This window comes from Cinclus cinclus, chromosome 1 (assembly GCF_963662255.1).
Source record: "Cinclus cinclus chromosome 1, bCinCin1.1, whole genome shotgun sequence".
Lineage (NCBI taxonomy): Eukaryota > Metazoa > Chordata > Aves > Passeriformes > Cinclidae > Cinclus > Cinclus cinclus.
The window spans coordinates 52,334,661-52,360,628 of record NC_085046.1 but is presented as its reverse complement, the minus strand read 5'-3'; the positions used below and the strand labels follow the sequence as shown (position 1 = coordinate 52,360,628).

At 40.0% G+C, this 25,968-nt stretch overlaps 1 protein-coding gene across 1 annotated transcript in view; it reads left to right on the top strand.

The window, feature by feature from the left end:
- The window catches only part of HECW1 (HECT, C2 and WW domain containing E3 ubiquitin protein ligase 1), a 162,687-nt gene that overhangs the window by 24,666 nt on the left and 112,053 nt on the right, over window positions 1–25,968 (top strand). Inside the window, exon 3 of the mRNA XM_062510258.1 lies at window positions 19,185–19,279. Coding sequence (XP_062366242.1) covers window positions 19,185–19,279 — 95 coding nt within the window. The remainder of the gene's footprint in view (window positions 1–19,184; window positions 19,280–25,968) is intronic.

The following is a 25,968-nucleotide window of genomic DNA, read 5'->3' as shown; positions in this document are numbered from 1 at the left end:
AATAAGCAAACCACACTCACTTGAAAAACACTGAGAAAAAACATTTTCTCTTTTCGGTTTGTCACTGGGGTATCTTATGGTTATGGGGAGAGACAAAACACTTTCCTTCCCTCCACTTGCTAGGATTTCTTGATTTACATATAAGTGATGTTTGTAATTAGAATACATCTGGATTCAGGCTTTCAAATGTTTTCCTGTTTACAGGATATTATGGTAAGCTTTATTAGCTTCCTGTGAGGAATCCTAAATCTTCTTGGCTAATAGAGACGCCATTTTCTTTTCCCTCTGTGAGCAGCATAAAGTCTTATGCATGACATGTCACAAAAATGAGTAATATATTTTGATACAAGTATACTTTGGCTTTATCCTTGATTTTCTTATTTTCCCTGTCTTCTTCATATATTTTGGAGATCTCACCATGTACCTGTTCTGTATTAAGGTCAAAATGTAAAATAAAAGTTATATAGTGGTAAGTTGGATCCTAGGGGCTCAGTTCAGGGACAGTCACAGCAGATTCAGCTGTGGTGCTTAAGATGGTGCTACCTCAGTTGGTTGTCTGTATTGGCACTCAGTCAAAAGTCATCTCTCACCGCCACACCATTTTTGGAGTGGCTGACTTGTAATCAGTTTTAATTACCAGATTGCTTGCTCCAAGCCTGGTAGTTCAGATCATCTCTGTGTGCTGTTCCTAAAGGCCCTGGTATGTTAGTAGGCTAGCTAATCAAACATTTGGGGCTGAATCAGCTGACATTACATAGAAACTTAAAATGTGTGGGGTGCAGTTGTGAGAAAGCCTCTGACTTGGGTTTTTTGTTTATCACAGTCTGGTGCAGAGGGAATTTTTATGTGGATTCATGCTGCTCTTCCATTCAAATTTTTCTTTAATGTTTGAGGGAAAGAAAAGGAAACTTAGCCAGGATGCATCTCAGCTGCAAGTATATTGATTTCCTTTGCTGAAGAGTGGGAGGCATTGGAGTAGATCAAACAAACTTCCCTTGATTTCTACCTCAGAAAGGTGGAGGGTTCACAGTCAGAGTCAATTCAAACTAAAATCTTAGTTTAAAGCCTTATCCTGGAAAGTCATGCCAGTTTTCAACTGTGTTGCAAAAGATGGTCCTTTTTCAAAAATGTTGACAAGACTGTCAGCATTGTTTAAGTGCCCCTCGTACCCACTCAGTAGCAGAGCAAAGCTCTTTTGTCCCCAGTGGGTTGTGCTGTGTGTGTCATACAACACTGTCTGGTGGTGACTGTGTCTGGGGAAGGCACAGGGATTAAACCAGTGTTGGTTTGTGCAACATGTGTCTTTCAACACATGTCAGCAGCCATCCAGAAGGGGCTTCCAGATGTCACCTAGAACATCTCTTTCAAGAGAAAGATCCTATCTCTAGTTGTATCAGAAACACTTAGCAATGCTCAGAGCAGTGAGAAGTGTGACAATGCACAAATGTAGAAATGTACACCCATGTCTTTAAGTAGGGTTTGAGCTAATTCACATTATATTGCAACTAGAACAGGCTTAAGAAAGACACAAATTAAACAGGAGAAGGCAGTTGGTGTTGCCAAGCAGCTCAGTGGACAGCAGGATCTAAACTTCTCCAGAATTCAGAGACTGAAATCCTGTCCTGCAGTAGTCAAGAGAACTAGATGTTAATTTAAATAGGATAAGGATTTCAGCAAGAAGTGTCAGAATTTGCTGTTTAAATTATTAACTTTTTCCCTGGTGTATATTTATAGAAAAGCATGAAAATTTAATATAGTTGCCTTTTCCCCTTTGCATTTTTACAAGAAGAAAAACCAACTAAATAAATTGCTATTGGTAGTTTAAGGCCAGCACATGGGTGTCTTCTAACTGAAGTGTGAAACTATGAAAACTGGGTTAATAATGAACCCCCTGACACAGCCTTAACAGTAGCACTGCTAGCAGGCACCTCTGTAATTACTTCTCTATGAAGTGTGCTGAGCTGCTACAACAAATTTTAAATCTCATTTTGTTCTTTCTTCTCTTAGAAAATGACTCAGTGAAAGCCTTTTATATATATATCTAATTTGTACAAAGATAAAAGTTTCTACCTCTGAACTAGCCCATCCTCATTTTTTTCAGTATGGAAGATAGAATTTGGTTTTTCTTTAACAGATCTATTTCTTTTTTCTAAATTTCACTGCATTTGAGATGCAGTGAAATGCCAAATAATACTTCTGTGACATGCATAAATTATTTTAGCTGCCCTATGCATGATATGTGCTGTAGGATATAAATCCAGTTGGTAGTGCATTTAGCAGATCCTACCTGGATATTTTCAAACAGAAAGATTGTAGCAGCTTTAGAAATATTTTTGAGAAGGGCAGCAGGACTGAGTGACATGTGGTTGTGCAAGGAACAGATTAAAGCTGATATGTCTCTTTCTTTTGGGGAGAAAATGAGAAGAGGTAGGTGTGGTCTCTGTCCACTGAGATCCCACTGAGTGGGAGTTCTACTGTTGGCTTTAACAGGATGAATCAGACTTTTGACAGCTAGTGAGGAAGAGGGATGCAGTCTAGATGCTGGGAAATATTTAAAAGGATAAAAATTTGTAAGCAGTTTTTGTCACACAGTGAACTAAAAGTTACTTAGTCCTTCAAAACACTTTAATTTTAGAAACCACGTCTTGTCAAGACTGACATAAAGACTCCTGCATGCTTGCAGCTGACTCAAAGTAGCATCTGCCAGCCTTCTCTTAGGTCATGATTGTCAGTTTATGATAGGTATATTCTCCAAGCCAGCAGAGAGGTTGAAAAATGAACCATCAAAACTGTGAAACAGCAATACTGAGAATACTTCTGCCTCTTTTGGACTCTTAGAGGGGCACTCAGCAGCTGGAAATCTGCAACACTATACAGATGGACAATGTACATGCACATATATAGGCTTCCTTCGTCAGACCAAACTGACATGGTAAAAATTCATATTTTATGGTGGTCTTTTGTTTGAAGGTAAATTTTTTCATCTTCGGAGCCTATTTGAGACTAAAAATTTGGAATGTAAGTGTGCTAGTAAAGGAATTCTAATTAAAAACAAAGAGCCTGACTATTTTGTGTGCATGAACTAGGATGGATCCATTATTTTATATGAGGTGATAGTCGGTTCACAGCAAGTCAGAGTTTGTTTGGTTTTCAGACTAGAAATTCCCACAGGTATCAGGGGGAAAGACCCAAACCTACAGGGCAATCTATTGCAAACCCATCCTGGAATCGTTATCTCTCTTCTTGAAAATGAAAAATTAAAAACTCTAACCAGGAGGACAGCTTGTTCCTCTCCTGTGGTCTCAAAACTTCATTCTTGGCTCTGTTTAATACCGTTTCTTTTTCTGCTCTCAATACTGCCAAAAAAAGACATGTTTGCTGGTGATAATTAATAAGAATAATACTTGCATTTACAATATGTTTTTTGTAGATTCTGTTTTGACCTAGTGAGTGAACTAAAACACGTTACCTTCAAGTACTTTGTATGACCTTCTTTGCATTGTGAGTTGTGTTTTAAAACAGACAAACTACAGAATCATGCATTGGATGTGGCCTGGCTGTGTTTTTGAGAATCTCAACAAATGAGATTGGTTTTAAGAGACAGTTACAGCTACAATTCCCCTGATGGTGGTGAAACCAGGAGATGTAAACCAGAAACTCCACCTGAAGATGTAAAGGAACTCTTTGGTTACTGCAATTGCAGTACATTCGGTAGAAAGAGCAGACCAAGTTTGTGTAGCAGTGTATCTGTTACTGTTATTGCATTAGTTATCCATAACCATTTGCTCTCCTTCCACAGCAGTTTTTTCCCTGTGTGTTGGCTATAAGCATCTACAACCAGCCAGTTAGACCAGTAACTTTCAGTGTCACTTTCCATTCCTTCCTTTTTCCTTTGTCATTATTGGGTGAGGTGCCTAATACAGTCCAAATGCCTTGCTCTCTCAATGGGATTTGTAATACTGGGAGTGACAGGGTTACAGCCCAGGAGTTTTTAAAGCACAAACCTGAGGGTGACTTAAAGCACAATAAGTGTAAGGCAGATTTGAGCAAACAGATACTTTAGAAGAAATTTAGAATGTAATTTTCAATTTTGGTGTGACCTGACTGATTATAGCTTAAGTCATAAGTAGAGCTAAATCCTGTGATGACCCGCATAATCCAATCCAATCCAATCTGCTCAGACCAGTAGAGAAGTCTGTATGTAGTGCCTCACCTCTAGAGAGGCAGAATGACCACCTGCACCATATCCCTTTTGGGAATTTATCTGTTACTGAGCTGCTGTTTTCCCAGGTGTTAATACACGTGCTAGGACCTCTGCTGAATGTGGCCATGAGCATTGCTTTGCAGCAGAGAATACTCTTCTCCTGTCCCTGAAGAACTGCCATGTTGTTACAAAAACTGGCTTGTGGAAGGACTAGCAAACACTTATATTCTTCTCTCCTTGGTCTGGCCAGAAGTATAATTTCCTTCATGTTATAGAGGAGGAAATTAATGTTAGGAAAGAGTGAGACTACTGCAGGAAGTCAGTGGCAGAGGTTTGAACAAAGCCTAGGTTTCCTGGTGTTAGAGCTTCTCATCTGAATGCTTAGTGTGTTTCTGCCAGAGTTGGCAAACTGGTAGCCCAGGTTCTGCAGGACACTTGAAATCTTCAGCCCTGCCTCAGTCAAAGGAAGCTGACATCTGTCCTATAGACTATGAGGAAAAAACAGAGCATTTTCCTTTTCCAGTGTTGGTTGCTGCATATATATTATAGAATCTCTCACTTGGGAATCAATAGAACGTATGACTTTGAGTGTCAAGATTAGGACTGTCATATTTTTGTGTATTTAACTAGAAAATTAGGGTAAAAATGTAAATAAAATGCACTTAGGTATAAACTAACAATACTGCAAGTTACAAATATGCAGGTGATTCAAGGAAAACTTACTCCAGAATCATATTTTCTCTACTATTACTTCATTTTTTCAGATGTCTTTTGCCTCAGCTTTGGTTTTTGTCAAGGTGTTCTAAAAGCTCACTTCTGTTTTAAAAATAGTCTAGGTTATCTGCAGTCTGAACTGTGTAATCATCCATCCACATGTTGTCATATAACAGCTGTTGGATCTTGCTCAGCCTATTGATGATTTGCAGTGGGATTTCCTTTTCACAGTGCAGCAAATCCCTTGGAAGTTAAGCGTGCTGTGGTTGGAGACCTTAGCCTTTACTATAAAAAAATTAATAATGTTTCCATTATGTTTGTCACCTGTGTGACTGCAGCAGTTTCAGCTTAGATGGGTTTGAGTGAGACGGGAGGTGCAGATTTTGGGATGGCATCTCTGAAGGCTTGCAGGTGTTGTCAGCCCCACCAGTGGAGCAAACATCTGCAGCTCACACTGCTGCGGCCCTGCACTTCCACCAGCAGTGAAGTGCAGAGTCAGAGGGAATGCACCAGGCACACACCTTCAGGGGACAGACAGGCTGCCATCTGTGTATGGCCTTGTGATCATTAGAAACTAACAATGAGTTGGAGACCATTTTTCCAATGTACTTCTTGATGTATTTTGCCAGAGAAGAAACCTTCCTAGTTTGCAGTATCTTGTCTGTGCTGCTTAGGATTCTTTGTCCCCTTATTTGTTGAAATTTCAATTTCTTTTTACTCCAACATACGTTGGAAGATAGTAGTTTTTTAACCTGCATAAATGCAGCATCTATTTCATAGCAACTTTCCCCCTACAGCTCCCTATTTTTATTGCACTTGAAAACAAATGCTCATCCATTGTGGTCAGCATTAGATTAGCTAGTCTTTTTACAGTCAGGGCGTTTTTTCTCACCCTTCAGCCTCCTGTAACCCATTTGTAGCCCCTTCTTTCTACCAGTATCAACTGAGATACTTTTGGAATTGCTGGACTTTATAACATCATGTTTCATTTTGTGGCTACAGCAATTTTTGTCCCTAACTATTTGACCGTAAATAAATGGTGAACAGAAGTTGGTATTTAAGAAAAGAAAAACAGTAATGTTGAAATAGGAGATTGCAGAGGGAGCTCTAAATTGAGAAGTAATAATAGGTATAATACCTCTTTCCTAGCAGCCTTTTGATCATTTCCTTTTTAATAATTTGTACTTTGTCTTATAAATTCCCAGGGAAATTAACAGTAGGCACCAAAGCAAGGGCACCTAATCAAAAAGCCCTTGTGAAAGGTTTTCTGAAAGGGTGAGCAGCCACATGTGGGCCATCTCAAGCAGTGGCACTCTTTTAAAGAAATAAGGCGAGGTTTTTGTCCATTATACCGAGATGCATATTTGCACAGTGTTTGCAAAAGCATCACACTGATTTTTTTTTTCACCAGCTACTGTCATGGCTCACAAGGCTCTGTGAGAACCAAAGGATGTGACCATGCTTTCTCTAGCAGTGGTTTCTCAGCAAATTGAAGGAAGATATGCCCAGTTGTTGTAAAGCAAAGCATTTTTAAAGGTAAAAGGAGAACAGAGGGAAAATACTCATACCTCAGCAGCATAGCTGGCCCGAAACTTTTATTCAAGGCTCATGGTTCTGAGTCAGTGAACTCAATTAATTATAAATTATTCAGCTGTGTAAACAGGAGAATGGCTGTGTGTTGTGAAGACACAGAAGTATCTTTTCTTCTGTTTAATGCTTACAAGACCTACGCAGGTAAGTCTTTGGTGTACTAAGAAAAAACCTCAAAGCGCACTTTTTTTCAGAACAACTGAACTTTGGGAAATTTTGGTCACTGGGTAATTACAGTGCAATACTGCACTGTACAGTTAATCTCACCCCGTATTTAATAAAGTAAGAAGTATTTAGTGTAAAGTTAAATATTGTTGTTGTTGTTGTTCATTTTCTTTCTGTAAAGAAGGAAGAAAGTAATGTGGAAAGGAATAAAATGTTTTCAAGATGGTGAAACCAGGAACTGGTGTGCCAATGATGTCAAGCTCCACTGCACTATTACCATGCTTTGAGTGTCTTCTGCCTTCAGTAGAGTTACAGTGCCAAAACTCAGGTGCAACTGTCCTCATTTTCACCTCACACTGAGAAGACCTGTTACATGCCTTGCAAATAAGACTAGATAATTGCAAGATGAAGGAAGATGTGCATGCCTCCCCTTGTGTTGCTTTGTTGTACACTTGCTTTGACTTTAATGCCACATCCTGAACTACTGGCCTTCATTTTGGTCTTCCATGTTTTAAAAATTATTTTCTTCCAAAACTGTCTGCAGGTAGTTCTGTTCTGAGTTAGAGTCCAGACAGGGAAGAGTATGAATTGTCATACTTGCCATCGTGTCCTTCATGGTACACATAAACCATTATCACCTGTCTAAAAAAGTATCACAGTATCTCTTCTTATTCTTCTCTGTGAGCTCTTATTTCAATCAAAAGGAGTGTTTTGATGACTTCTTTCACTTGTATTAGTGTGTTTGTACTATGACAGCAATGAACAGTCTTTATTGTATGATGCATAATCCCCTTAGTCACTCAAAATTAGTTCTTTAATTTGATGATTAGAAGTAGCAGCAGCAAAGAATAACGTGCTTAGTAACTGAAACCATTTGAGCATTAGAATTCTGTTTCTACAAGCATTTTGAATGTTCATTCCACCATCATCTTAAATTGATCATTTTTTGCTTCATTTTCATGGAAATACTATGCTAAAAATGTATTTGGGTATGAGTAGAAACGAGGAATGTGTGCATATTGAATGACGATAACGGTGTTAAAATAGAAAGCAGCCCTTATTGTGGTATTGCAGGTGCTAAGGTCTAGTGCTAAGGTCTTGGATTCTCTTTTACATCAAGTGCAAAGGATTTTTGATGGGTAACATTCACATCTTGTTGCTTAAGGACTTGATTGCCAGACTCTCTTTGTGTACTGACTTGGCACATGCTTGTACATGACTAATAGCTCCCAATCAGTAAGAACACTGAGTTTTGATATTGCATGGTCTGGCTGATAAAAACATAAACTGTTATCCTAAGATATTCTTACTGTGACTGAGAGAAATGTGAATAGATAAAGCTTCTGATTGGCAGAGTAACAAGAAAGGAGGTAATGTGTAAGAGGAGCTGGGGGAATGGTGAACCCTAGGATGGTTTTTTATGGCAGTGGTCTTCAAAGGTAACTTTCTTAGGGGAAAAAAAGAAAGACTGACTCAAGGGAATGTTCTGTTCCTAAGGTGAAATTCAGTTATGCTTCTCAGACCACAATTAAAGACCAGCTCAACAAGTGCCAGAGCAGGCACTACTGATGTAAATGAAAAGATGAATCGTCCCTGATTTCCTCCCTAATTGGCTAGGTTCAGAGTTGCAAGGTATCCCTTTTCATGTTGTCCTCTGCCATCACAAAGCAAAGTTATGGTTTATGCCTCCCTAAATACTAATTGTCGATCACAAAGCCAGTGTAATTTTCTGTTTCTGTAAGTCCAAAAGTACACCCATGTTTTGAGATCAAGGAGAATGAAAACATGTTGCAATAGAGAGGCTGTGTTTGAGGCACTTGGCTTCTGAAGTTCATGCATTATCTCTTGCTCATGGCTGTGCCTGAAGGCATAATCCAGTCATATGTATTTAATTAAGACTTTAAACTACAATTGCCCTGATAAAAGCAAAGAGCTGATGGTTCACAGGCATCTCCTCTATGAAGCAGTTAGCTTAAGGGAGACATAATACCTGAAAGCCTAAGGGATATATTGCCATAGGGGCCATTTTTAAGAGCTTGCTTTATCTGGGACACCCTAGTGGCTGCACATCCAAGTGAAGAGAGGGGAGGAGTCCCCAGGTCTGCCCATCCCTCCTCTTTTGGGGAGCTGTGCATTACTGTACAGAGTTTATACTTTTGTCATCTCTGAGTCACCTTCACAGTGCCTCTGATGACACTCAGAACAAAGCTCAGGATGTCAGTGTATACTCATTTTCTCTTTATCTTGTGGTTTAATATATATTGGTGTAAATTAAAACACATACACTGTATTTCCAGTTCAGATTATTTTCCTGAATATGTCAATGACTCTAATGTAGCTAAGGGGCCACTGCTACAGTGAAATAGATGGCTTTCTGCATGGGAGGCAGATAGAGCTCATTTCCCGTGTGCTGAAGGCATAAAGGTTTTTTGTCTACTATTCAATTTGATAAAGAACTGTTGAGTCCATTGTAACCAAGATAATGAGCCATTTTAAAACAAAAGTATTGTTTAAAAACTAAGTCTGTTGTAATTGTTGCATTTCAGAAGTAATTTTAAATCATCTCCCTCAAGATGAACCATGTGTTAGGTTTTGCCTTCAATGTTGATTTTCATGCAATGTGCATGAGTGCTAAGGACCAGAGAGTAAACTTTAGGCATGATATTGAGTTAATATGGACTCAACAATCACACAGTTAAAGTACTTTGATGATCACAAGTTTTTCTCAAATAAATTGCTTGCTTGCTAATGCTTATGATGAAAAAGTCATCTTTAAGCTGATTTACATAAAAACATTAGATGCCTGTAGGCTCCAGAATTTCATTAAAGTCTCAGTTCAACCCTTGTAATTTGCTGTTTGCAGTGACTAAAATGTGTCTTTCAAAGAGTCTTTCCTTCTCCAGATGCAAAACAGGTAAGTTGTTACAACCCTCCCATTCCCAGCTCTCATTCACCTAAACTGATGCCTATCAGTCCTTTCTTTACAACAATTCATAAAGGCAGAGCAGATAGGTATCATTGGGTTAACTGTAAATAAATAGATGAAATTCTTGCCTATTCTGGGCTCAATCTTGCTGTCCTTATGAATATGAAAGAAACTGTTCTGTTGGTTTAAATGGAATGAGAGATGACTCAGTGCCAGCAATGGTAAGGCTGTGTCCTTGTCTCTTTCTGCCCTCACTCCCCTCCTGAAGATAATTTTAGGAGGAAAATATTATTTTCAAGATTGTGAACTGTCTGACAAAAAATTTCAAGTTCACTACTCTAATTACACAATAAAATTTAAGAACTGGGGTAATAGTTGCAGAACATGTGTCAACACAAACTGCAGGTTCTCTTCCCAGCTGCAAAAGGGCTAAGACAACTTTTTATTATAGACATTTAGCATCTTTACCTGCTGTGTGGGCACCAGCATCCTTCCACTGACCTTGCCTGTAATGGCTATCTTTGCAAGCTTTGTCTTGATCTGCTCTGCCTCACTCGACCTACCTTGACTCCAGCTGTCAATCTAAATGCCAGATATACTGGGCACTTGATATGGGCCCATGATGAACTGGACTATCATGAAGGATGCTGGACAGCTGCAGATTTTAATGCATTCCAACTCTTGCCTGTCTGGAGAGAATTTTAGCCAGCAGACTGACCTTAGATCCTGTTGCCATTCCCCTGTAATCACTTAACTGGGAGCTTGAATACAAGAGCCCCTGTACATGCATTGTCTTCCCACCATGAAGGCAGCTGGTGGAGTTCATTTGTTCTACGAAGACTGAAAGAGTGCTCTGCTACCTGCTCCCCTTGATCCTTCTCTACTCAGGTCTTGAGCACCACAAATCACAGTAATTTTTTCTTCACCATTTTACCTGATTTTGTCCTTGCTTCTGTTTCCCATCCTATGCTCATAATACCCCCAGCCACCTCTGTCTGTTCCTTCAAGGGAGAGAAAATTGAGAGTGGATTCATATTCTCCTCTTTCAAGCTACTTGGATACTGGGGAGATACCCAGAGATGCAATCCTCCTGCTTCCAGATGGGGCACAGCCAGGGGAAACTTAGATCAGTATTGCAGAAAACCCTGTCTTACTGCCAGTTTGGAACATGCGCAGCACAGCTAGGATTTCCTGGGCATTTAGGCAGTGAAATCAAAGATATCTCAAATGAGCATATCAAACTGAATTTTTTATAGAGGGTTATAAGCTAGATGAATTTTAATGTACTTCTACAGGAAGTACAGGAACACAAGGAGACATGGAGCAGAAGTCACTATATTAAGAACATATTAACTTGGGGGGGTAAAAAAAAAGGTCTTTAGAAATTTTTCATGGGTAAAAACACCATGGTTTTTCCTTATCCTCAGCTACAAATTTCTGGATGAAGTTTTCTTGCTGTGCCTTTCTGTAGATGTGAGGCAAACATCCAGCACACAAAATTTTATTCCAAATATATGTACATTTGCAAATGTAGAATCATCTGAAAACAAGGTTTATAATGAAAAAAGTCAAATAACCTTCATAATCAGCAATGCTGGATGTACTGCCTGTATGGAGAAATACATGTAAGTGCTGGAATATATTAGCACACAGCCATTCCAGCTGCTAGCACTCTTTAGTAATGAGTCTTGCCAATAGGACAGCTTTTATGAGGGCAGCACATAAGCAGTAGCCTATTGAAATTAGATCTGTATGTTTTCCCTGAACAGCAGTTTACAGAGCTACTTTATTGTATCTGTCCTGCAGTAGAAACTCCTAGATGCCTTTATTTTCATATGGCAAACACGGTGTGATTTTATCTTGGACTCAGGAGTCCACACCTGAAAACCTCAGTGCAGTCATGGGTAAGCAGATATGTCACTTCCTATGAACAGCACAGTAATACAGGTGGATTGTACAAAGCTAGACTCAAAATCATTACAGTATGGGGCTTGCAACACTGAGGGCTCAAACAGATGACGTTAGGACAGAGGAGACTGGACCACTGAATATGAAGATTTGTGACTACACATTTGTTATTAGTATAGTAATTTCCCCTACTACTGTTGTTGTAGCCGGTTGCTGCTGAATCAAATTATCAAGCAAAGGAAATAAAAGTGAAAGTCAATAGGGGCGAGTATCTGCAGATCAATGGACAAAAAATCAATGATATAATAAATGATAATAATCAGCTCTCCTGTTATAAAGGAGGTAACTCCAGCCCACAGTGTGCAACCCTTGGGAAGGAACAGTCTGTGCAACAACTTCTGAAGATAAAAGAAAATACTAAGATCATCTTATCTGTTCTTCAAATATCAGTTACAACTACAAATACTGAAATATATTATTGGTGCAGAATTAAGGTTATTTGAATGTTCAAACTGTGCATTTCTGTATCTTGACAAGTGTGGATTTTTGTCTTAAGTTAAAAATTGAATAGAAACTTTCTGAGTGTTCTACTGCTGGTTTTTGATCCATTAGAGATTCCTTGCAAATATTTGTGCCTCAAATTTCTGATATGTACTTGTCAGCTTTAATTCTGGCTCCAGATACTTCTTTCTTGCTGGTAAATGTTATAGTTATCTAAAAGACGAGACTATAAAATCTCAAGTCTTGCAGTTTCTCCAAAGAAGCCTGTTAAGTGTTTGTGCACATTTTAGAGCAGAGCAAGGAAAAAGTAATCAGAAAACTGGAAGCAATTCTGCAACAGGGATTAAAGAAACACATCTGTTTAGACCTTGTTTGGTTACTAAACTGTTAGTTGTCTGAAAACTGAGGCACTTTTGGAAAGCCATAGGTGGTTGTGATACTAAACAAATACTGTGAGCAGATGCAGTCTACAGCTTAAGGAAATACATGATCCATAGGCAGCTGAGTAGAAAACCAGCTTGATGGCTGTAGTGTCACCATTGCATGTTGGAGAAAGCCTGTGCCTGGAACAGGAAGATTTTCTGATCGAGCACCAGAAACAAGAGATATTGTTTGCATGGAGCAGCAGCACGCCTACATGATAGAAGTAAACAGTACCATGTGTCAACATTCTGGCTACAAATTAGATCTGCCAGTAATAACTTTACCTTTTGTCTTCTTTATGAGTATTAATTCTTTGCTGACAGGGCAGGTACAATATCGCTAGAAACTACCTAAATTTATCTAAAAACTATTGATGCTTGGGGAAAGGTTCGTGCTGCTGCAGGAACACTGGGTTTCACCTCTTTGTGTTGCACAATTTACCTGCTCTCTACACTTCCAGTGATCTTCATAAAAGGGAGACGGGCACTGGAGGCAGCAGCAGGTAGAGTAGGGGGATGAGGCATGAGAGGTGGACATGAGGTGTACACCAGGTTTCACAGGTAGCTGCTTATACAGTTTATACATTGTGCTGCTCCATGCTGCCTGAAGGTCTCAGTGACTCTCTTTCTGCTTCAACTTTGACTTTCTTACTCTCTCCCTGTCTACCTTTCCTTGCTTTGTTTCCTTTTCCCTGCTTTCTTTTCTTTTAGCGTCTTCTAATCTTGTTTACACAGTTGTAGTCTCTCTGCTTTCTCCCCCGTCCCATTTTGTGCAGTGATTTTCTTATAATCTCAATCCTCTCCTCCCCTCAAGCACATTGCTTAGTCACTTAGTTCTGCATATAAACTGCCTTTAATCTCTCTTTGTTTTGGCTTCCCCCTGTAATTCCTTGTCCAGTTTTTTTTTCACATGCCTCTCCCAGTTTCCTCATTGTATTCAAACAGTTCTCCCCCTCCATTGACTCATAGTCTTCACTTTAACAGAAGCTGTCTCCACATCTAGAGATCACCATAGCTACTTTAATTCAGGATGGTCCCACAGTGATTTGATTGTAGCACAGCATCATATATTTGTTTATTCCACTTCTGGCTCCTCTCTAGGGAAAACTTTATGACTCATAACTTAATTGCTTTGCTGTCTGATTTGGTTCACTTGGTTCCCAACCACTTACCAGAGACAGCTACCTTTTCATTACTGATTTTGACACCTTTCATTTTTTATGCACAATGTTTGACCAAAAGAGCAACAGTGGCTCTTTTAGTAACAGATTGAATTGATCAAAAATGACTCAGTATTTAAGACTGGCATTGCTTCTCTGAGAGGTTTTTACAGCAGTGAGAAATGCCTACCTAATGCCTAGTCACCTCAGCTATTTAATTGAAACAAAAAGTGTCTTGGGAATAAATCACAACAAGCTTGTTGAAGTGCCCCAGGTGCAACTCACACTCCTAGCAAACACCAGATGATGCTTTCTGCCTCCCCCAAAGAATATAGTTTTCCTTGAAATACTCATTAGGGTATTCTGGGGGTTTTTTAGCTCAACAAGAGAAACTGTAATCTTGGCCAAGTTTTGGGGTTTCTTTTTCTATTTTAAAGAATAAATCCACCTTTAAGTGAAAACTAAGCCTCTGAGATCAGGTTGACTTAGTAAGCAAGGAACAGAGAATTAATTATAAGATAACTGAACTTTTGAGAAGATAGTTAGGGCAGTTTTGACAACTCTGAATGAATGAGGAAGATTACTAGGAATGGAAGTATTTTAAAGGGAAAGGGTATAAAATAGACCAACAGGAGAAATAACACTGACAGAAAAGTGGCTGGATGATGGGAACTAGAAGACCTCTTGGAGACTTTCAACCTTCAGTACCTCCAGTTGCAGTTCATTAACAGACCCCACTAGATTTTATCTCTTCTCACTTCAGTTTCATAAGGGATCAAGTGTTTTTAGGGGCTGGGTGGGTGCAGAGGCAGTGTAAACTATTGCCTGAGTAATATTCAGTTAGTAAATTAATGTTCCGGTTAGTTAATTTGCAAAACTGATTTGGTAACTGAGATAACTCAGGGCTTTGATAGTGAAATAATTTTTCTGAAATTAACTTTTTTTTCTTGTGAGAGGGATGAAGCCCTGTGGCAAAATTTCTCTGGCAAAAGTCAAACTTCTCAGTGCTTTCCTCTGAATAGGGAGTGGTCTCTGTGGTGTCCAGGGATGAAGTACATCTCAGTTCCACTCCCTTCCTCATAACCTTTGTGGCCCACACAGGTGCTTGGTGCAGGGAGGAAAACAGAATCACTTCTCCTGTTGCCTGGTTCTGATTCTCTTGCCTTACTGTGCCTTGAGGGCCTTCCTTTGGGGAAGCTGTGTTTATCTGTAATAGTTACAGTGGTAAATCTGAGCATATAAGTGAGCATGTTCTTATTTATACTAATGCAGCAGATGGCTGTAACACAGCCAGTTTAAAATGGTGTCATGGTTCAACCCCAGCTAGTAGCTATGTCCCACACTACTGCTTGTTCACTCCCCTGCCAGTGGGATCAGGAAGAGAATTGGAAGGGTAAAAGCCAGAAAACTTGTGGGCTAAGATAAAGACAGTTTAGTAGGGAAAGTAAAAGCTGTGCACACAAACACAGCAAAACAAGGAATTCTATCACCACTTCTGTGGGCAGGCAGGTGTTCAGCCATCTCCAGGAGAGCAGGGCCCCATCGTATGCAATGGCTGCTTGGGAAGACAAACACCATCACTCTAAACATTCCCCTTTTCATCCTTCTTCCCCCCACTTTACGTACTGAGTGTGATGTCCTGTAGTCTGGAGTATCCCTTTAGTGTGTTTGTGTCACCTGTCCCAAATGTGTCTCTTCCCTCTTTTCTATGCACACCCAGTCTAACCCTCAGTATGGCAGTACAAAAAACAGAAAAGTCCTTGCCTGTGTGTGAGCCCTGCTCAGCAACAACTAAAACATCTTTATATTATCAACCCTGTGTTCAGCACAAATCCAAAGCATAGCCCCATGCCACCCACTGTGAAACAAATTACTCCAGCCAGAAGTGGCACAAATGGAGATACCAAGCCTGGTGTAAAGGGAGTACAATGCTGTTTTGTTCTTTATCCATGTGAATTGCTGAGTAGTTTGGTTGTTGCCACAGGCATGGCTATTTCCAGGCATCTTTAGGCATCTCACCTCTTGGAAGCTTTACCAGTTTCACTGACATTTTTGCTAACTGAAAGAAGAATTTAACCTCATTACTTCCTGACTTTAACATCATTACTTCATTGCTGGATCCAGTGATCTCCAAATAATTAGAGATGAAAATAACAATGGCACACATTTATTTATAAATGGGGATTAACTGGACAACACCTGCTCCTGACCTGTGCACTCTGCCATGTAGCTAGGGCAGCAAGACAGAGTTAAATGCTCTCCTTTATTTCAGAACAAGCTAATCTACAAGACTACTATCCAAACAGTCTTTGTAATTACATATTACATAAAAATGCCAGCTGGATAATATTTAGGTTGATTTATATCAGTGCCCTGCCAATACTTCCAGTGCTTTCTGTTCATCTACAGAGGCAGTGGTACCAAGCCCACAGGTTTCTGCATCTGCTTCGGAAATGTCTCAGAGGTGATTCAGGAATTCAAGAACAATCTTCAGATGGATTAAAATGTTAGGATTCTGTTGCAGTGAAAATCATGGCACCAACAATGTTATTTGGAAAGAATGGTTCATGGCCAAAAAATGGCCGACCAGAATCCTATTGATATTTTTACACATAAAGAAATTGTATATAATTTTGCAAGCTTTATACTTCCTAAAGTTACATCTCTCCATTGAAAATAGACAATTGCATAATATTTTCAATCTGAAAACAATATGATCAAAAGGGGGAGGGATGAATCTAAAAAAAAAGAAAAATGTTGTTCCCCTGAAGCTTCTAGGGCAATTTTTTAAACTATGAAGGCCTCCATAAGACATTTTCTCTCAGATCTGTTCTCTGAATGAAACCTTTGATGTTCATTAATCACCACCTCCACCACTGCTTGAAAAATGGCTCCAGCTGTGCCACTGTTCTGGATTGGGTATGACACTTGCATCTCTCTTGGGTTGCTTTCTTGCAGTTTGCACCTGAATGTGGGAAGTTTGGTTGCAAATTAAATTAGAAATAGTAATGTGAAGCTGAGAGGGACCTGTAATAACCACATGGCTCTTTCCAAATACAAAATCAGTTATCTTAGTTATTCTTTGTCCTTGAAAGTGGTACTAATACCCAGTTAACTACATACGGTTATATTTTCTCCTTCTGTTCTCTCTAATATTTTTGGTTGAATTAAATGGATTCTTTTAAAATTTTCCCCATGCACATGGTAACTGATTTCCTATTTGTCAACTTACGACAAGATTTCCTGCTGTGAGGTCTGAACATTGTCATACAAGCTAATACCTGAAGTTATATTTTATTAACTATAGAAGTTAATACTTTTTTTTTAAAGGCCTCTCTTTATTCTAGCTCTCAATGTTCCATGCAAACTGTAGCTAAAAATCTCCAGGGGAGAAGAAAATTAAGATTTGAATAATTGGTGAGAACTGCATGTTTTAGCTATTCTGATAACCTCAGCTTTTGCTGTCCTTTCAGCGAGTAAATGAGTTAGCTGCTGAGCTGTTAAAAGTCCTGTAGAGAAAATTACAATGTGAAAATACAATCTGGAATTGCAGATTTTCTGTCCCACAGGCTCATCCAGCTTTTGTTGCTGCCAAAAGGAAACAACTGCTGCTCCCAGGTGCAACAACAGGGTTGCTTGCTCAGCTGCACTGACACCTCAAGTAAATCTCTAGAAGTTGCAGAATTTAATGTGGGGGTATAGCTATGAATTCAACCCAGGATAGGCAGCACAGACCCTCTGGAGGTGCTGAAGGACTCTGTATTCTGTTCCAATTCTTGTGGAATGCTGTGAAGTAAATGGGACACATGTACACATTGTGGATATAGTGGGAGAGGCTGTATTTTCACTCTGTGAGCAGAAATGTACCCCTGGTCATCTGGTAAAGAACAGGCTGTAGGAATGGAAAATATAGTGACAGATTAAGTGTGCCGGCATTGTGCTTCTCATCGATGGACTGTGCATTCCTGCAGCACCCCTCAGGTTAGAGGACTAGGAAGCCACCTGAAAGTGAGTAGTGCTCAAACTACTTGGGAACATCACCTCTTTGCTTTTCATTTCCCAAGTGACATTTGAAAGTTGGGAAGGCTTTACACTTCTAAAATAACTTTTTCTATCAAAAAATACCAGGATTTCTCTTTCCACCTGTGTTCCTGTATAGTTATCAGGGTAAGCAATTCAGGCCTGAGTTTTTGAGGGTCTCCACCACTTTTCATGTCCCAGGTTTTGCTTCCACCTGGAGTGCTACATGGTTTATTCTTGGTTCTACAAACAGCAGATCACAGCATCATAATCTGTGGTTGCACTCTCAGCTCTTAATATTTTTTGTTACAGCTGCAGTGAATTGAGTAATTTTCTTACTGGTATTAAAACTGCAATGGAATTTGTATGTTAAAACAGATTAATGGCATTTTTTAATTGTTTTCATACACAGGCACTGTAATTACAGTGAGCGTTTTTGTGGCTCTGCCAGCAAAGGCTGGTGTTTTCCCTGAGCTGCAGCTGCAAAGCAAGGTCTTAAGGAAAATCTTGGAATAGATGAACATTTCCATGTAATTATCCAGTTAAAACTAGAAGATGGGAAAGCTGGTTTTATTTAAACAGACATTTTTCATATCCCACAAACATACCTGTTACATATGTAACACTGCGTTATTGGGTCCTGACTGACTGTACGTAGGCAGTTCACATCCAGTTTACTGTGGAAGGAAATTCTTACATCCAGCCAGCAGGCCAGGATGAGCTCCAGCAAGTCACCAGTTCCAGGCAGGTAGGCAAATAGCACCACTTTGCATATGTTTGTAGTTACAGACCAACACAGAAGCTGGCTGGAACTCTTTCCTTCTTGTAGCCAACAAGAAAATGGGTTGTGAGGGGCTAATTAACAAGAAGCTATTTTCACTTCTGTGCTGCGATATAGTTATTGAAATGAGTTTCCCTCAATATTATTTATTTGAATGTCAATGCACGTTGCAAAAAAGCAGCGCTGTGAGTGTCAAAAATCATGACCTTTCCTGTGTTCCTCACCTAATTTAAATCTTTAGAAGTCTGTGGAAATACACTAAGGCAGAGTCTGGTGGTACTCTGCTATTCCTGAAAATGCTTTAATGTGGTAACTGGCAGAGCAATTAATCTGTGGAGATCTACGTCCTTGCCCTGACCAAGGCCAGAACAAATTGGCACTCTGAAACCTGTCAGTGAGCAGCTATGCAAACTTGTCCTAAGGAAGTTCCTCAATTTCTCTGCACATTAGTGCTTGGTATATCTGAACAGGGAAGATTTATATGTCCCTACGTTTTTTCTTCTAAAGGATACTAAACAGGTGCTATAAGGTCTGTCTGTGGTAACTTCTGCTTAGAAGAGGTTTGGATTTTAAATGTTTTAAATCCATGAACCAAACTCTAAATTTCACCCTGGCAAAGGGGAGAATCAGAGACAGGAGTTATCCTGTTGTGCCATCCAGCCAGAATGAACCATTTGCAATTTTAACTGCTTGCCAGCCTTGTGCCTGTGATCTGCAGCTGATCATGCAGATTACCCCTGGAAGTTTTTCTAATCCTAAATATCCCTTTTGCGTTTGTTTTTTTTTTTTTTAGCTGAAACAAAGATCTGCTTCAAGTACTACCATGGTGTGAGTGGGGCGCTACGAGCCACAACTCCAAGTGTGACGGTGAAAAACAATGCAGCTCCTGTAAGTTGTGCTGACATTTTATTTTTTCCATGTATATTCCATTGTCACTGTGCTATGCCATGATTTCTCTGCCTGCTTTATATATCTTTTTATAAAACTGAACATAATATTTGCTCTACACTGTGTTGTGTTACAGAGAATGGGTAGTCCTTCCATGAAGATGTGGGTTTGTATGCCAAGAGAATGTAGATGCTCTGAATTTGTCACTGATTACTTCCCTGATCTGGGGCAAGTCCCACATCCTGGCTATGTCCTGATCTGTAAAGTTGTCTTCTCTCTGCTGGGTGCTGTGAGATTTGGGTGATACCCCTAGAGGATTTGGGATCCTTGGACAGTAAATACAGTAAGCGTCCAGAAAGGGCAAAGATTTTCCTCTTTTAAATTGTTTTTTTTTCAAAATGAGCATTTTCACAGCAGTGTCTTTGAGTTCCAGGAACAAGCCACTATGACATGCCCCATCAGGGGTAAGAAGTGGGCACTTAGGACTTGATCTATCAAAGGACTCAGTATCATTTTTGACAGATTGAGTCTTCACTGAGACCAGTTCTGATTTGCTAGAGCCTACCAAAGCTCTGGGGCTTAGATAGCTCTAAAGAGCTATGTATCTTGTCTGGTATTGGGAAATTTTATCACCTTGAGAGTGAAACATCTTTTAAAAGCCCACAAAGAGAGTTGATGACCTCCAAAGCTTGTCTGGCCTTGCTGACAGTGTTTCACTGCCTGCCAGGCTTGGCAGAGACCTGCATGAGCTGAGGGGTTGTATTCCAACCAGCATAAGAGAAAGACTAGTTCAGATATTGTTTAGTCTGGAAGATGGGTTCAGAAAAAAACAGAAAAAAAAACTGTCTTATCTGTGGGCGTATGTAGGTTTCAGTGGACATCACTGAAGATTTATTTTTTAGCCTTTTTTTGGTGTTGTTTGTTTTTGTTGCTTTTGTTGTTGCTTTTTTTGGTGTGGGTTTTTGATAGCTTTTTTTTTTCCCAGTCCAAAGTTAATATTTCTTGAAAGGTTGAAAAGTCTCCCATGCTGTGTGTTGGCTGCATTGGATTCCACCAGAGCCAGAAAGGATTCATTTTTCACCCTTGAGCCATGAAAAGACTTTTAGTGGTTTCTCTTTGCCTTCTTTTGATGCACAATATAGCTACAAACTAGATGCTGGGTAGGGGCTGCTGGTGCATCCTTTAGGACTAAAAGGCATTCATGTCTTGTTGCACCTTTCTGACTTGCTCAGGGTGAAGCCATTCATCAGTTTTAGTGCCTGGAGAGTTTCCTTCAGCTGTCTTCAGAAGAACATTAGGATGTGGCCTTGGATATCTTCATTCTGAGGGATGCTGAAAAGTTCTTTTTAGCCTATAGTGACTCATATCTTGTTGCCCCCAGACTTCTTGATGATTTCCCAGTTGTAATTTGCTGGGATTATGTCTGTCATTGATTTAGCCCCTGTCTTCTCTGCAAGGTAAGCCAGCCAACCAAGGCAATAAATACCAGCTGGCTGAGAGATTAGAATTTGTTTTTGCATTATTCCCATCCATGTCTTAACCTGAGTTGCAGTAGACCTGAAAAAATTTTTCAGGTCTAGTATGGAAGGGTTACTCTTTCATTATTAAGTATCAGCAGTATGTATGAAATTAGTAGAATAATGTCTGAGGACCTGTCTGAGGGCCTTTTTAATATACAAATAGATAATCTCTCCAAGTTCTTTAGCTGACACCTTTACATACATATTTATGTATTATGGGAAAGAAACAGCCATTCACTTTCAGCCAAGGCAGGACTTGTGTTTAAAAGAAAATCCTCTTCATGCAGTACTCACGGTCTTCATAGAAATCAGAGGAGGACTGCCTGTTATGACCTTTAGTTAAGTATACTGTACACAACTAAAAACCAAAATATTATTAAAAGTGGTATCAGATAATAATTTTATGTTTGAGGACTTAACAGTATCCTTGGAAATAGCATTTTTTTCTATAATCTTCCAATTTTTCCTGTCTTCATGGGTTTCAAAATAGCCTGTGTGGGTTTTGTGCAGACCAGAGAGGCCAGCAGTGTTGTAGGAATAGCTTCTTTTTGTCTGTTGTTTTCTTCTTCTGTGTTTTACTGCATGACTTACTCGGTGCATTGTAAGGCAAATGCTGAGTGAAGACAGCAAAAGCAAGGGAATGGCAGCAAGGGTTATGCAGTATGAACTTGGATGGACACTTCTGTATGAGTGCAAAGAGGAGGAAAAAATGCCATAGATTTGAAAACTCCTTCAGAGTTTGGAGAAAAGTCCTGGGCCAACTCATGCCTGTGTGAAGGCTTTCAGTTGACTGTGATCCTCCAAATTCCAGTCCCAGCTGACACCATCAGATGTCATTCTCCATCTATCTCTCTGCCGTACATGTCCAACCTTTATTACTAAAGTAACTGAATGTTTTATATCATCCTGTACCATTGGCAAATAGTGTTACTCCCACTGCACAGGTGGGGAAAGAGATAATAAGGGATCTCCCCAGCCCTACTCTTTCCTTGGTTCTTGTGGGCCCCTGCACTAGCTTCTGCTGGGGATTGGATATTACCATGAAAAGTGCCGACATTATCCCTAGAACTGCAAACACTCACCTTTGACTGTGATTTCACTATTTTGCACAATCAGTTAAGTGTCATGACAGTCTAGTACCATGCCTGTAGCTCATCTGAGATCTCTGACATTTCTTACCTCTTTGAGACATGACACATGGGGCCCTTCTTGGTAGAAGGGGATGCATCAAATTCCTCAGTTGTTTTTATTGCTCCACTGGTTCAGAGCACTGCTGCAGGGTACCAGCCATGGCATTTCTTACAGTACCAACAAAAGCTGTGGTCTTCCAATTGCTGTGGCCTCAGTGCAGACAGGGCCTCTGCTGCTCAGAGGAAGCTTTTTTCAGATCCTGGGACAGCTTCCTGCACATGCTTTCTGCTGAAAAAAAACCATCCTGTGGTCTGTGCTTAGAAATTCACCCTCTATTACAGCCAGCAGGAGTTTCAGCAGTGGGTGATGAACCTAAGTGTGTTATAAAAAATAGCTTTACAGGGATATTATCTCATTGGGGATCCTACTGTGGGTGTCAAGGCTGAAGTGTTTTGAAACCAAAGAGAGTTTTGCCACTGTAGTAACAGTGTCATAAATTCACCGACTCTTAGGCTGTCAGTAGGGGGACAGAGGGAAGGAGGCTTTGTGTTTTTGACATAAGCAAACATTTTTGTTTGGCACAGCTTAGGAAAAGGTCCAGAGCAGGTGTCCTTTGAGAAGCAGCATTTGGGGACAGGTGACCTTCTGGGGACAGTGTTTTTACTGCTAGCTCTAACTCATCTGCAGCTGATGTCAGAGCCAAGTGGGTTCTGTCCAAGCCTCCAAGCGCATGGCAGCTTCTGCATCAGGGCAGCAGCTGGCATATTGGCTGCTTGGTGTGTGTCCTGTCAATGAGTCTGAAAACACTGATTACCAGCAGTATCCTAACATAACACCTTAAAACATCAACAACAGAAAAAACAAACCTCCATTGTCTGGCTGACTGCAGTTTGCTGCAACTGAAAAGGGAAAAGAAGCTGGAAGTAGTCATGCTGGGGGCTGTAAGTGGTTGCCATTCTTGCTCTCGCGCTGCTGAGACCATCTTGAACTGGAATTTGAAAGGAATCCCGCTTCCAAAGGGGAAAAAAAGCTGCTGTGTAGGCTGGATGTCTTTGTATAGCACCAGTGGTGCTTTAGGCTGAGTAGCGTCTCACATTTCTTGTCTTATGAATGTTCTGCTCCATTTGAGTTTATCTCCTTACGCTGTAACCCAGTTATTAGAGCTGCCTTGCCTGCTGATTATGATGCCCTGCAGTTCATTTGTTGGTGAAAAGTCCTGTCACATTTTATTGCCTGTGAATCATCAAGCTTGAATATCTAGGAATGAAGGGCTGTTCACTTTGACCAATTCATACATGGCAGAAGCTTAAATGTGAATTTGGGGCAGCAGATAGGCCTGGGGGTAATGACAATAAAAAAGGGCACCTGCAATTGTGGAAAAAAGGAAAGGAACATCCTGGCTGGCTCCTTTTTTTCTGGACTGTTGAAAAGCAGTGTTGCTTATGCACAGGAATTTATACTACTAAAGCATAAACATTACCATGGTATGGATGAGCAAACAGTTTTCTCTGTAGAAAAGAACATTTTCACAACCTCTGGAATGTTCCTGTACCTGTTACTCTTCATTTATTCATAATATTGTCACCACTGATTCAACTTTATATCCAACATAGTTGTAGAAAGAAATACAGGTTACAGCAATTAATTCTATCAATGGGAACTATTACATTGTTAATATAAAAATTATTCAGCCTGCAGGTTTTCTTTCAGTAAAACTGGCATGAAAACAGCATGCAGAAGAAAGAAGAGTTTTTTGTCCGTAAGAGTTTATAGCCTAAAAAGATAAATTGGATACATCACAATTAAAAGGCAGTAAGTGGAGAATCAATGCTTTAGCCTCAGGACAAATATCTTCACTAAATTGGGACCATTCACTCACTGTGTATTAGATGCAGAGAACATCAGCTGATTGAACCTCTAGAGCTTTCATGCCACTGTTTCTGTCTCACAGATCGTGGTGGGACTCATCAGATACACTTAGTATTGTGTGAAAAGCTGTGTAAATTGGAGCTGATTATTGAAAGAGACCTTTTCTGTGTTATGTTTGTGGGAAGTGCTGCCTCAGCTGGGTTTCCCACAGCAGGAATTGCTGATTGATAAGCATCTGCTATTTGGTAGTGACTGAACATTCCTGAGGACTTCCTGCTGTAAACATTTGCATTACGTGCTGTCACGTCAGAGCGTGGGCTGCCAAGGAGTGTTTGATAATGAAGGATTCTGCTTCATTTCCATGTATGTGCTGCAAGACGGGATTTTATGAGAGTGTTCACATACAAGCAGCTGTATCTCTCATTCTGTTGGAAGACAGGATTTTAAAATCTCACCTGTGTCTTCTTTTTCACTTCACATCTGATTCTGTGATAAGTGAGTTTTAAAGCTGTCCATATTTCTAGGACATTGCTATGGAGCAAATGTAACAGTCTGATTTGGAGGGTGTAGGTGTACTTATACTTCAACAGACAGCAAATAAAGATGGAACAGAAACTTCTAGTGGCTTCTGCACTGTTCAGCAATTGAGGTTAAAAAAAAAGGGTTTATGGAAAACACAACATGAGGCTGCTGCAATTAATCACAGAAAAGAATGCAAGCCAGGTACATCTTTAACAAGCGTAAGTAGTGTACCTTGAAAGGGTCAGCTTTACAGGGAGGGAAACAGCACCTCTCTGTAGCTGTGGGTTTGCTTAGGTGACTATTTGTCAAAAGTGAGCAAGAGAATCCCCTTTCCTTATCTTGAACTGAGAAGTAGCCAGAGCTCCCCCAGCTGCAGTTGCTTTCTAATGCAAAGCAAGGAGCAGCACTGTTATTACCACTAATGTTCTGTATGCATCTCCCCCTCTTACCTGCAAAGGTAAGTCATTCAGGAATGGAAAAAAAATCAAGCCAAAATGAGAAGGGGAAATGAATGGAAATATTCACTTGGCTGGAAGGAAGCAGTCAAATACAAAGTTCTCTTTGCCAGCATATGATCCCTTTCCAATCTAAAAGGGCACCTAGCAGAAAATATATATGCTAAGAAAAAAATCTTGAAAGAGAGTGGATTCCCTGATTAGGCATGTGAGGTGAATAATTCTGAAAAAAACTAGCTGATCCATAAACTGTGGAAGGACAAGTGACCTGTGTGGGTTTCTCATGTGTTGGAAGTACCTGCCCATTTTGGATTGTCCCTGATGCAGGATTTCTTTCAGAACCGCAGCAGTGCTGTCCACACCCTGCCTGCATATGTGCTCATGCATTGCCACTGGTGCAGGCTCACATCCTGAAGTGGTCTGACATGAAGACACGAGTGTTTGAATTCAAAGAAATTATACACTGACTGGGGAGTTGTTTTACCATTTGAACAGACAGTTCAGTATGTCCTTGGTTTTCCATAGGCATTCAAGAAACAGTTTTGTCATTGTGTGCAGAAGAACATTATGGTCTCTGGAGTTAGGAAGCCACAGAAGCTGATCACAGACATTTAGTAGTACCTCTTAGAAGGGAATTGACAAGATTTGATGTACACAGGGAACAGTAGCACTTTCATGTTACAAAGTCCTGTCTGCACTCATTGTATACTTCCTTTGAAAAGTTCTAGAAAAGGGATACACCAACCATTTCAGGGGCTACAGCTAACATGCATTCAGAGGGAAGGGAGCTTTCCTGGCAGAATTTGACCCCACTATCTACATAATATAAAGGAATGATTTTTGATACCAGAACAACCCTCAGCATACTTCTTACATCTGAAAAATGTAATTATTTTTTTTTTTCAGTTCCATGTTGTTTCATTATAAACCCACAGTAGTGTTTTACAGCCTGATTTGGTCATACTCTGTTCATGTTCAAGCGTACTTACTCCCATGAGCAGCCTCTTAATACTTGCACAGTTGAGCCCTTAGTTCAGTGTAATTACATTTTTGGTTATGCTTTCTATATCCTAATTATCACTGATTCAAAGAATTTGAAGGTTAATGAGACGTCCAAATTAATTCTCATTGCCACCTCAGTAACATGGACTCTTTTTCAGTATCCAGTTATATAAAGTCTATTGTATTTACA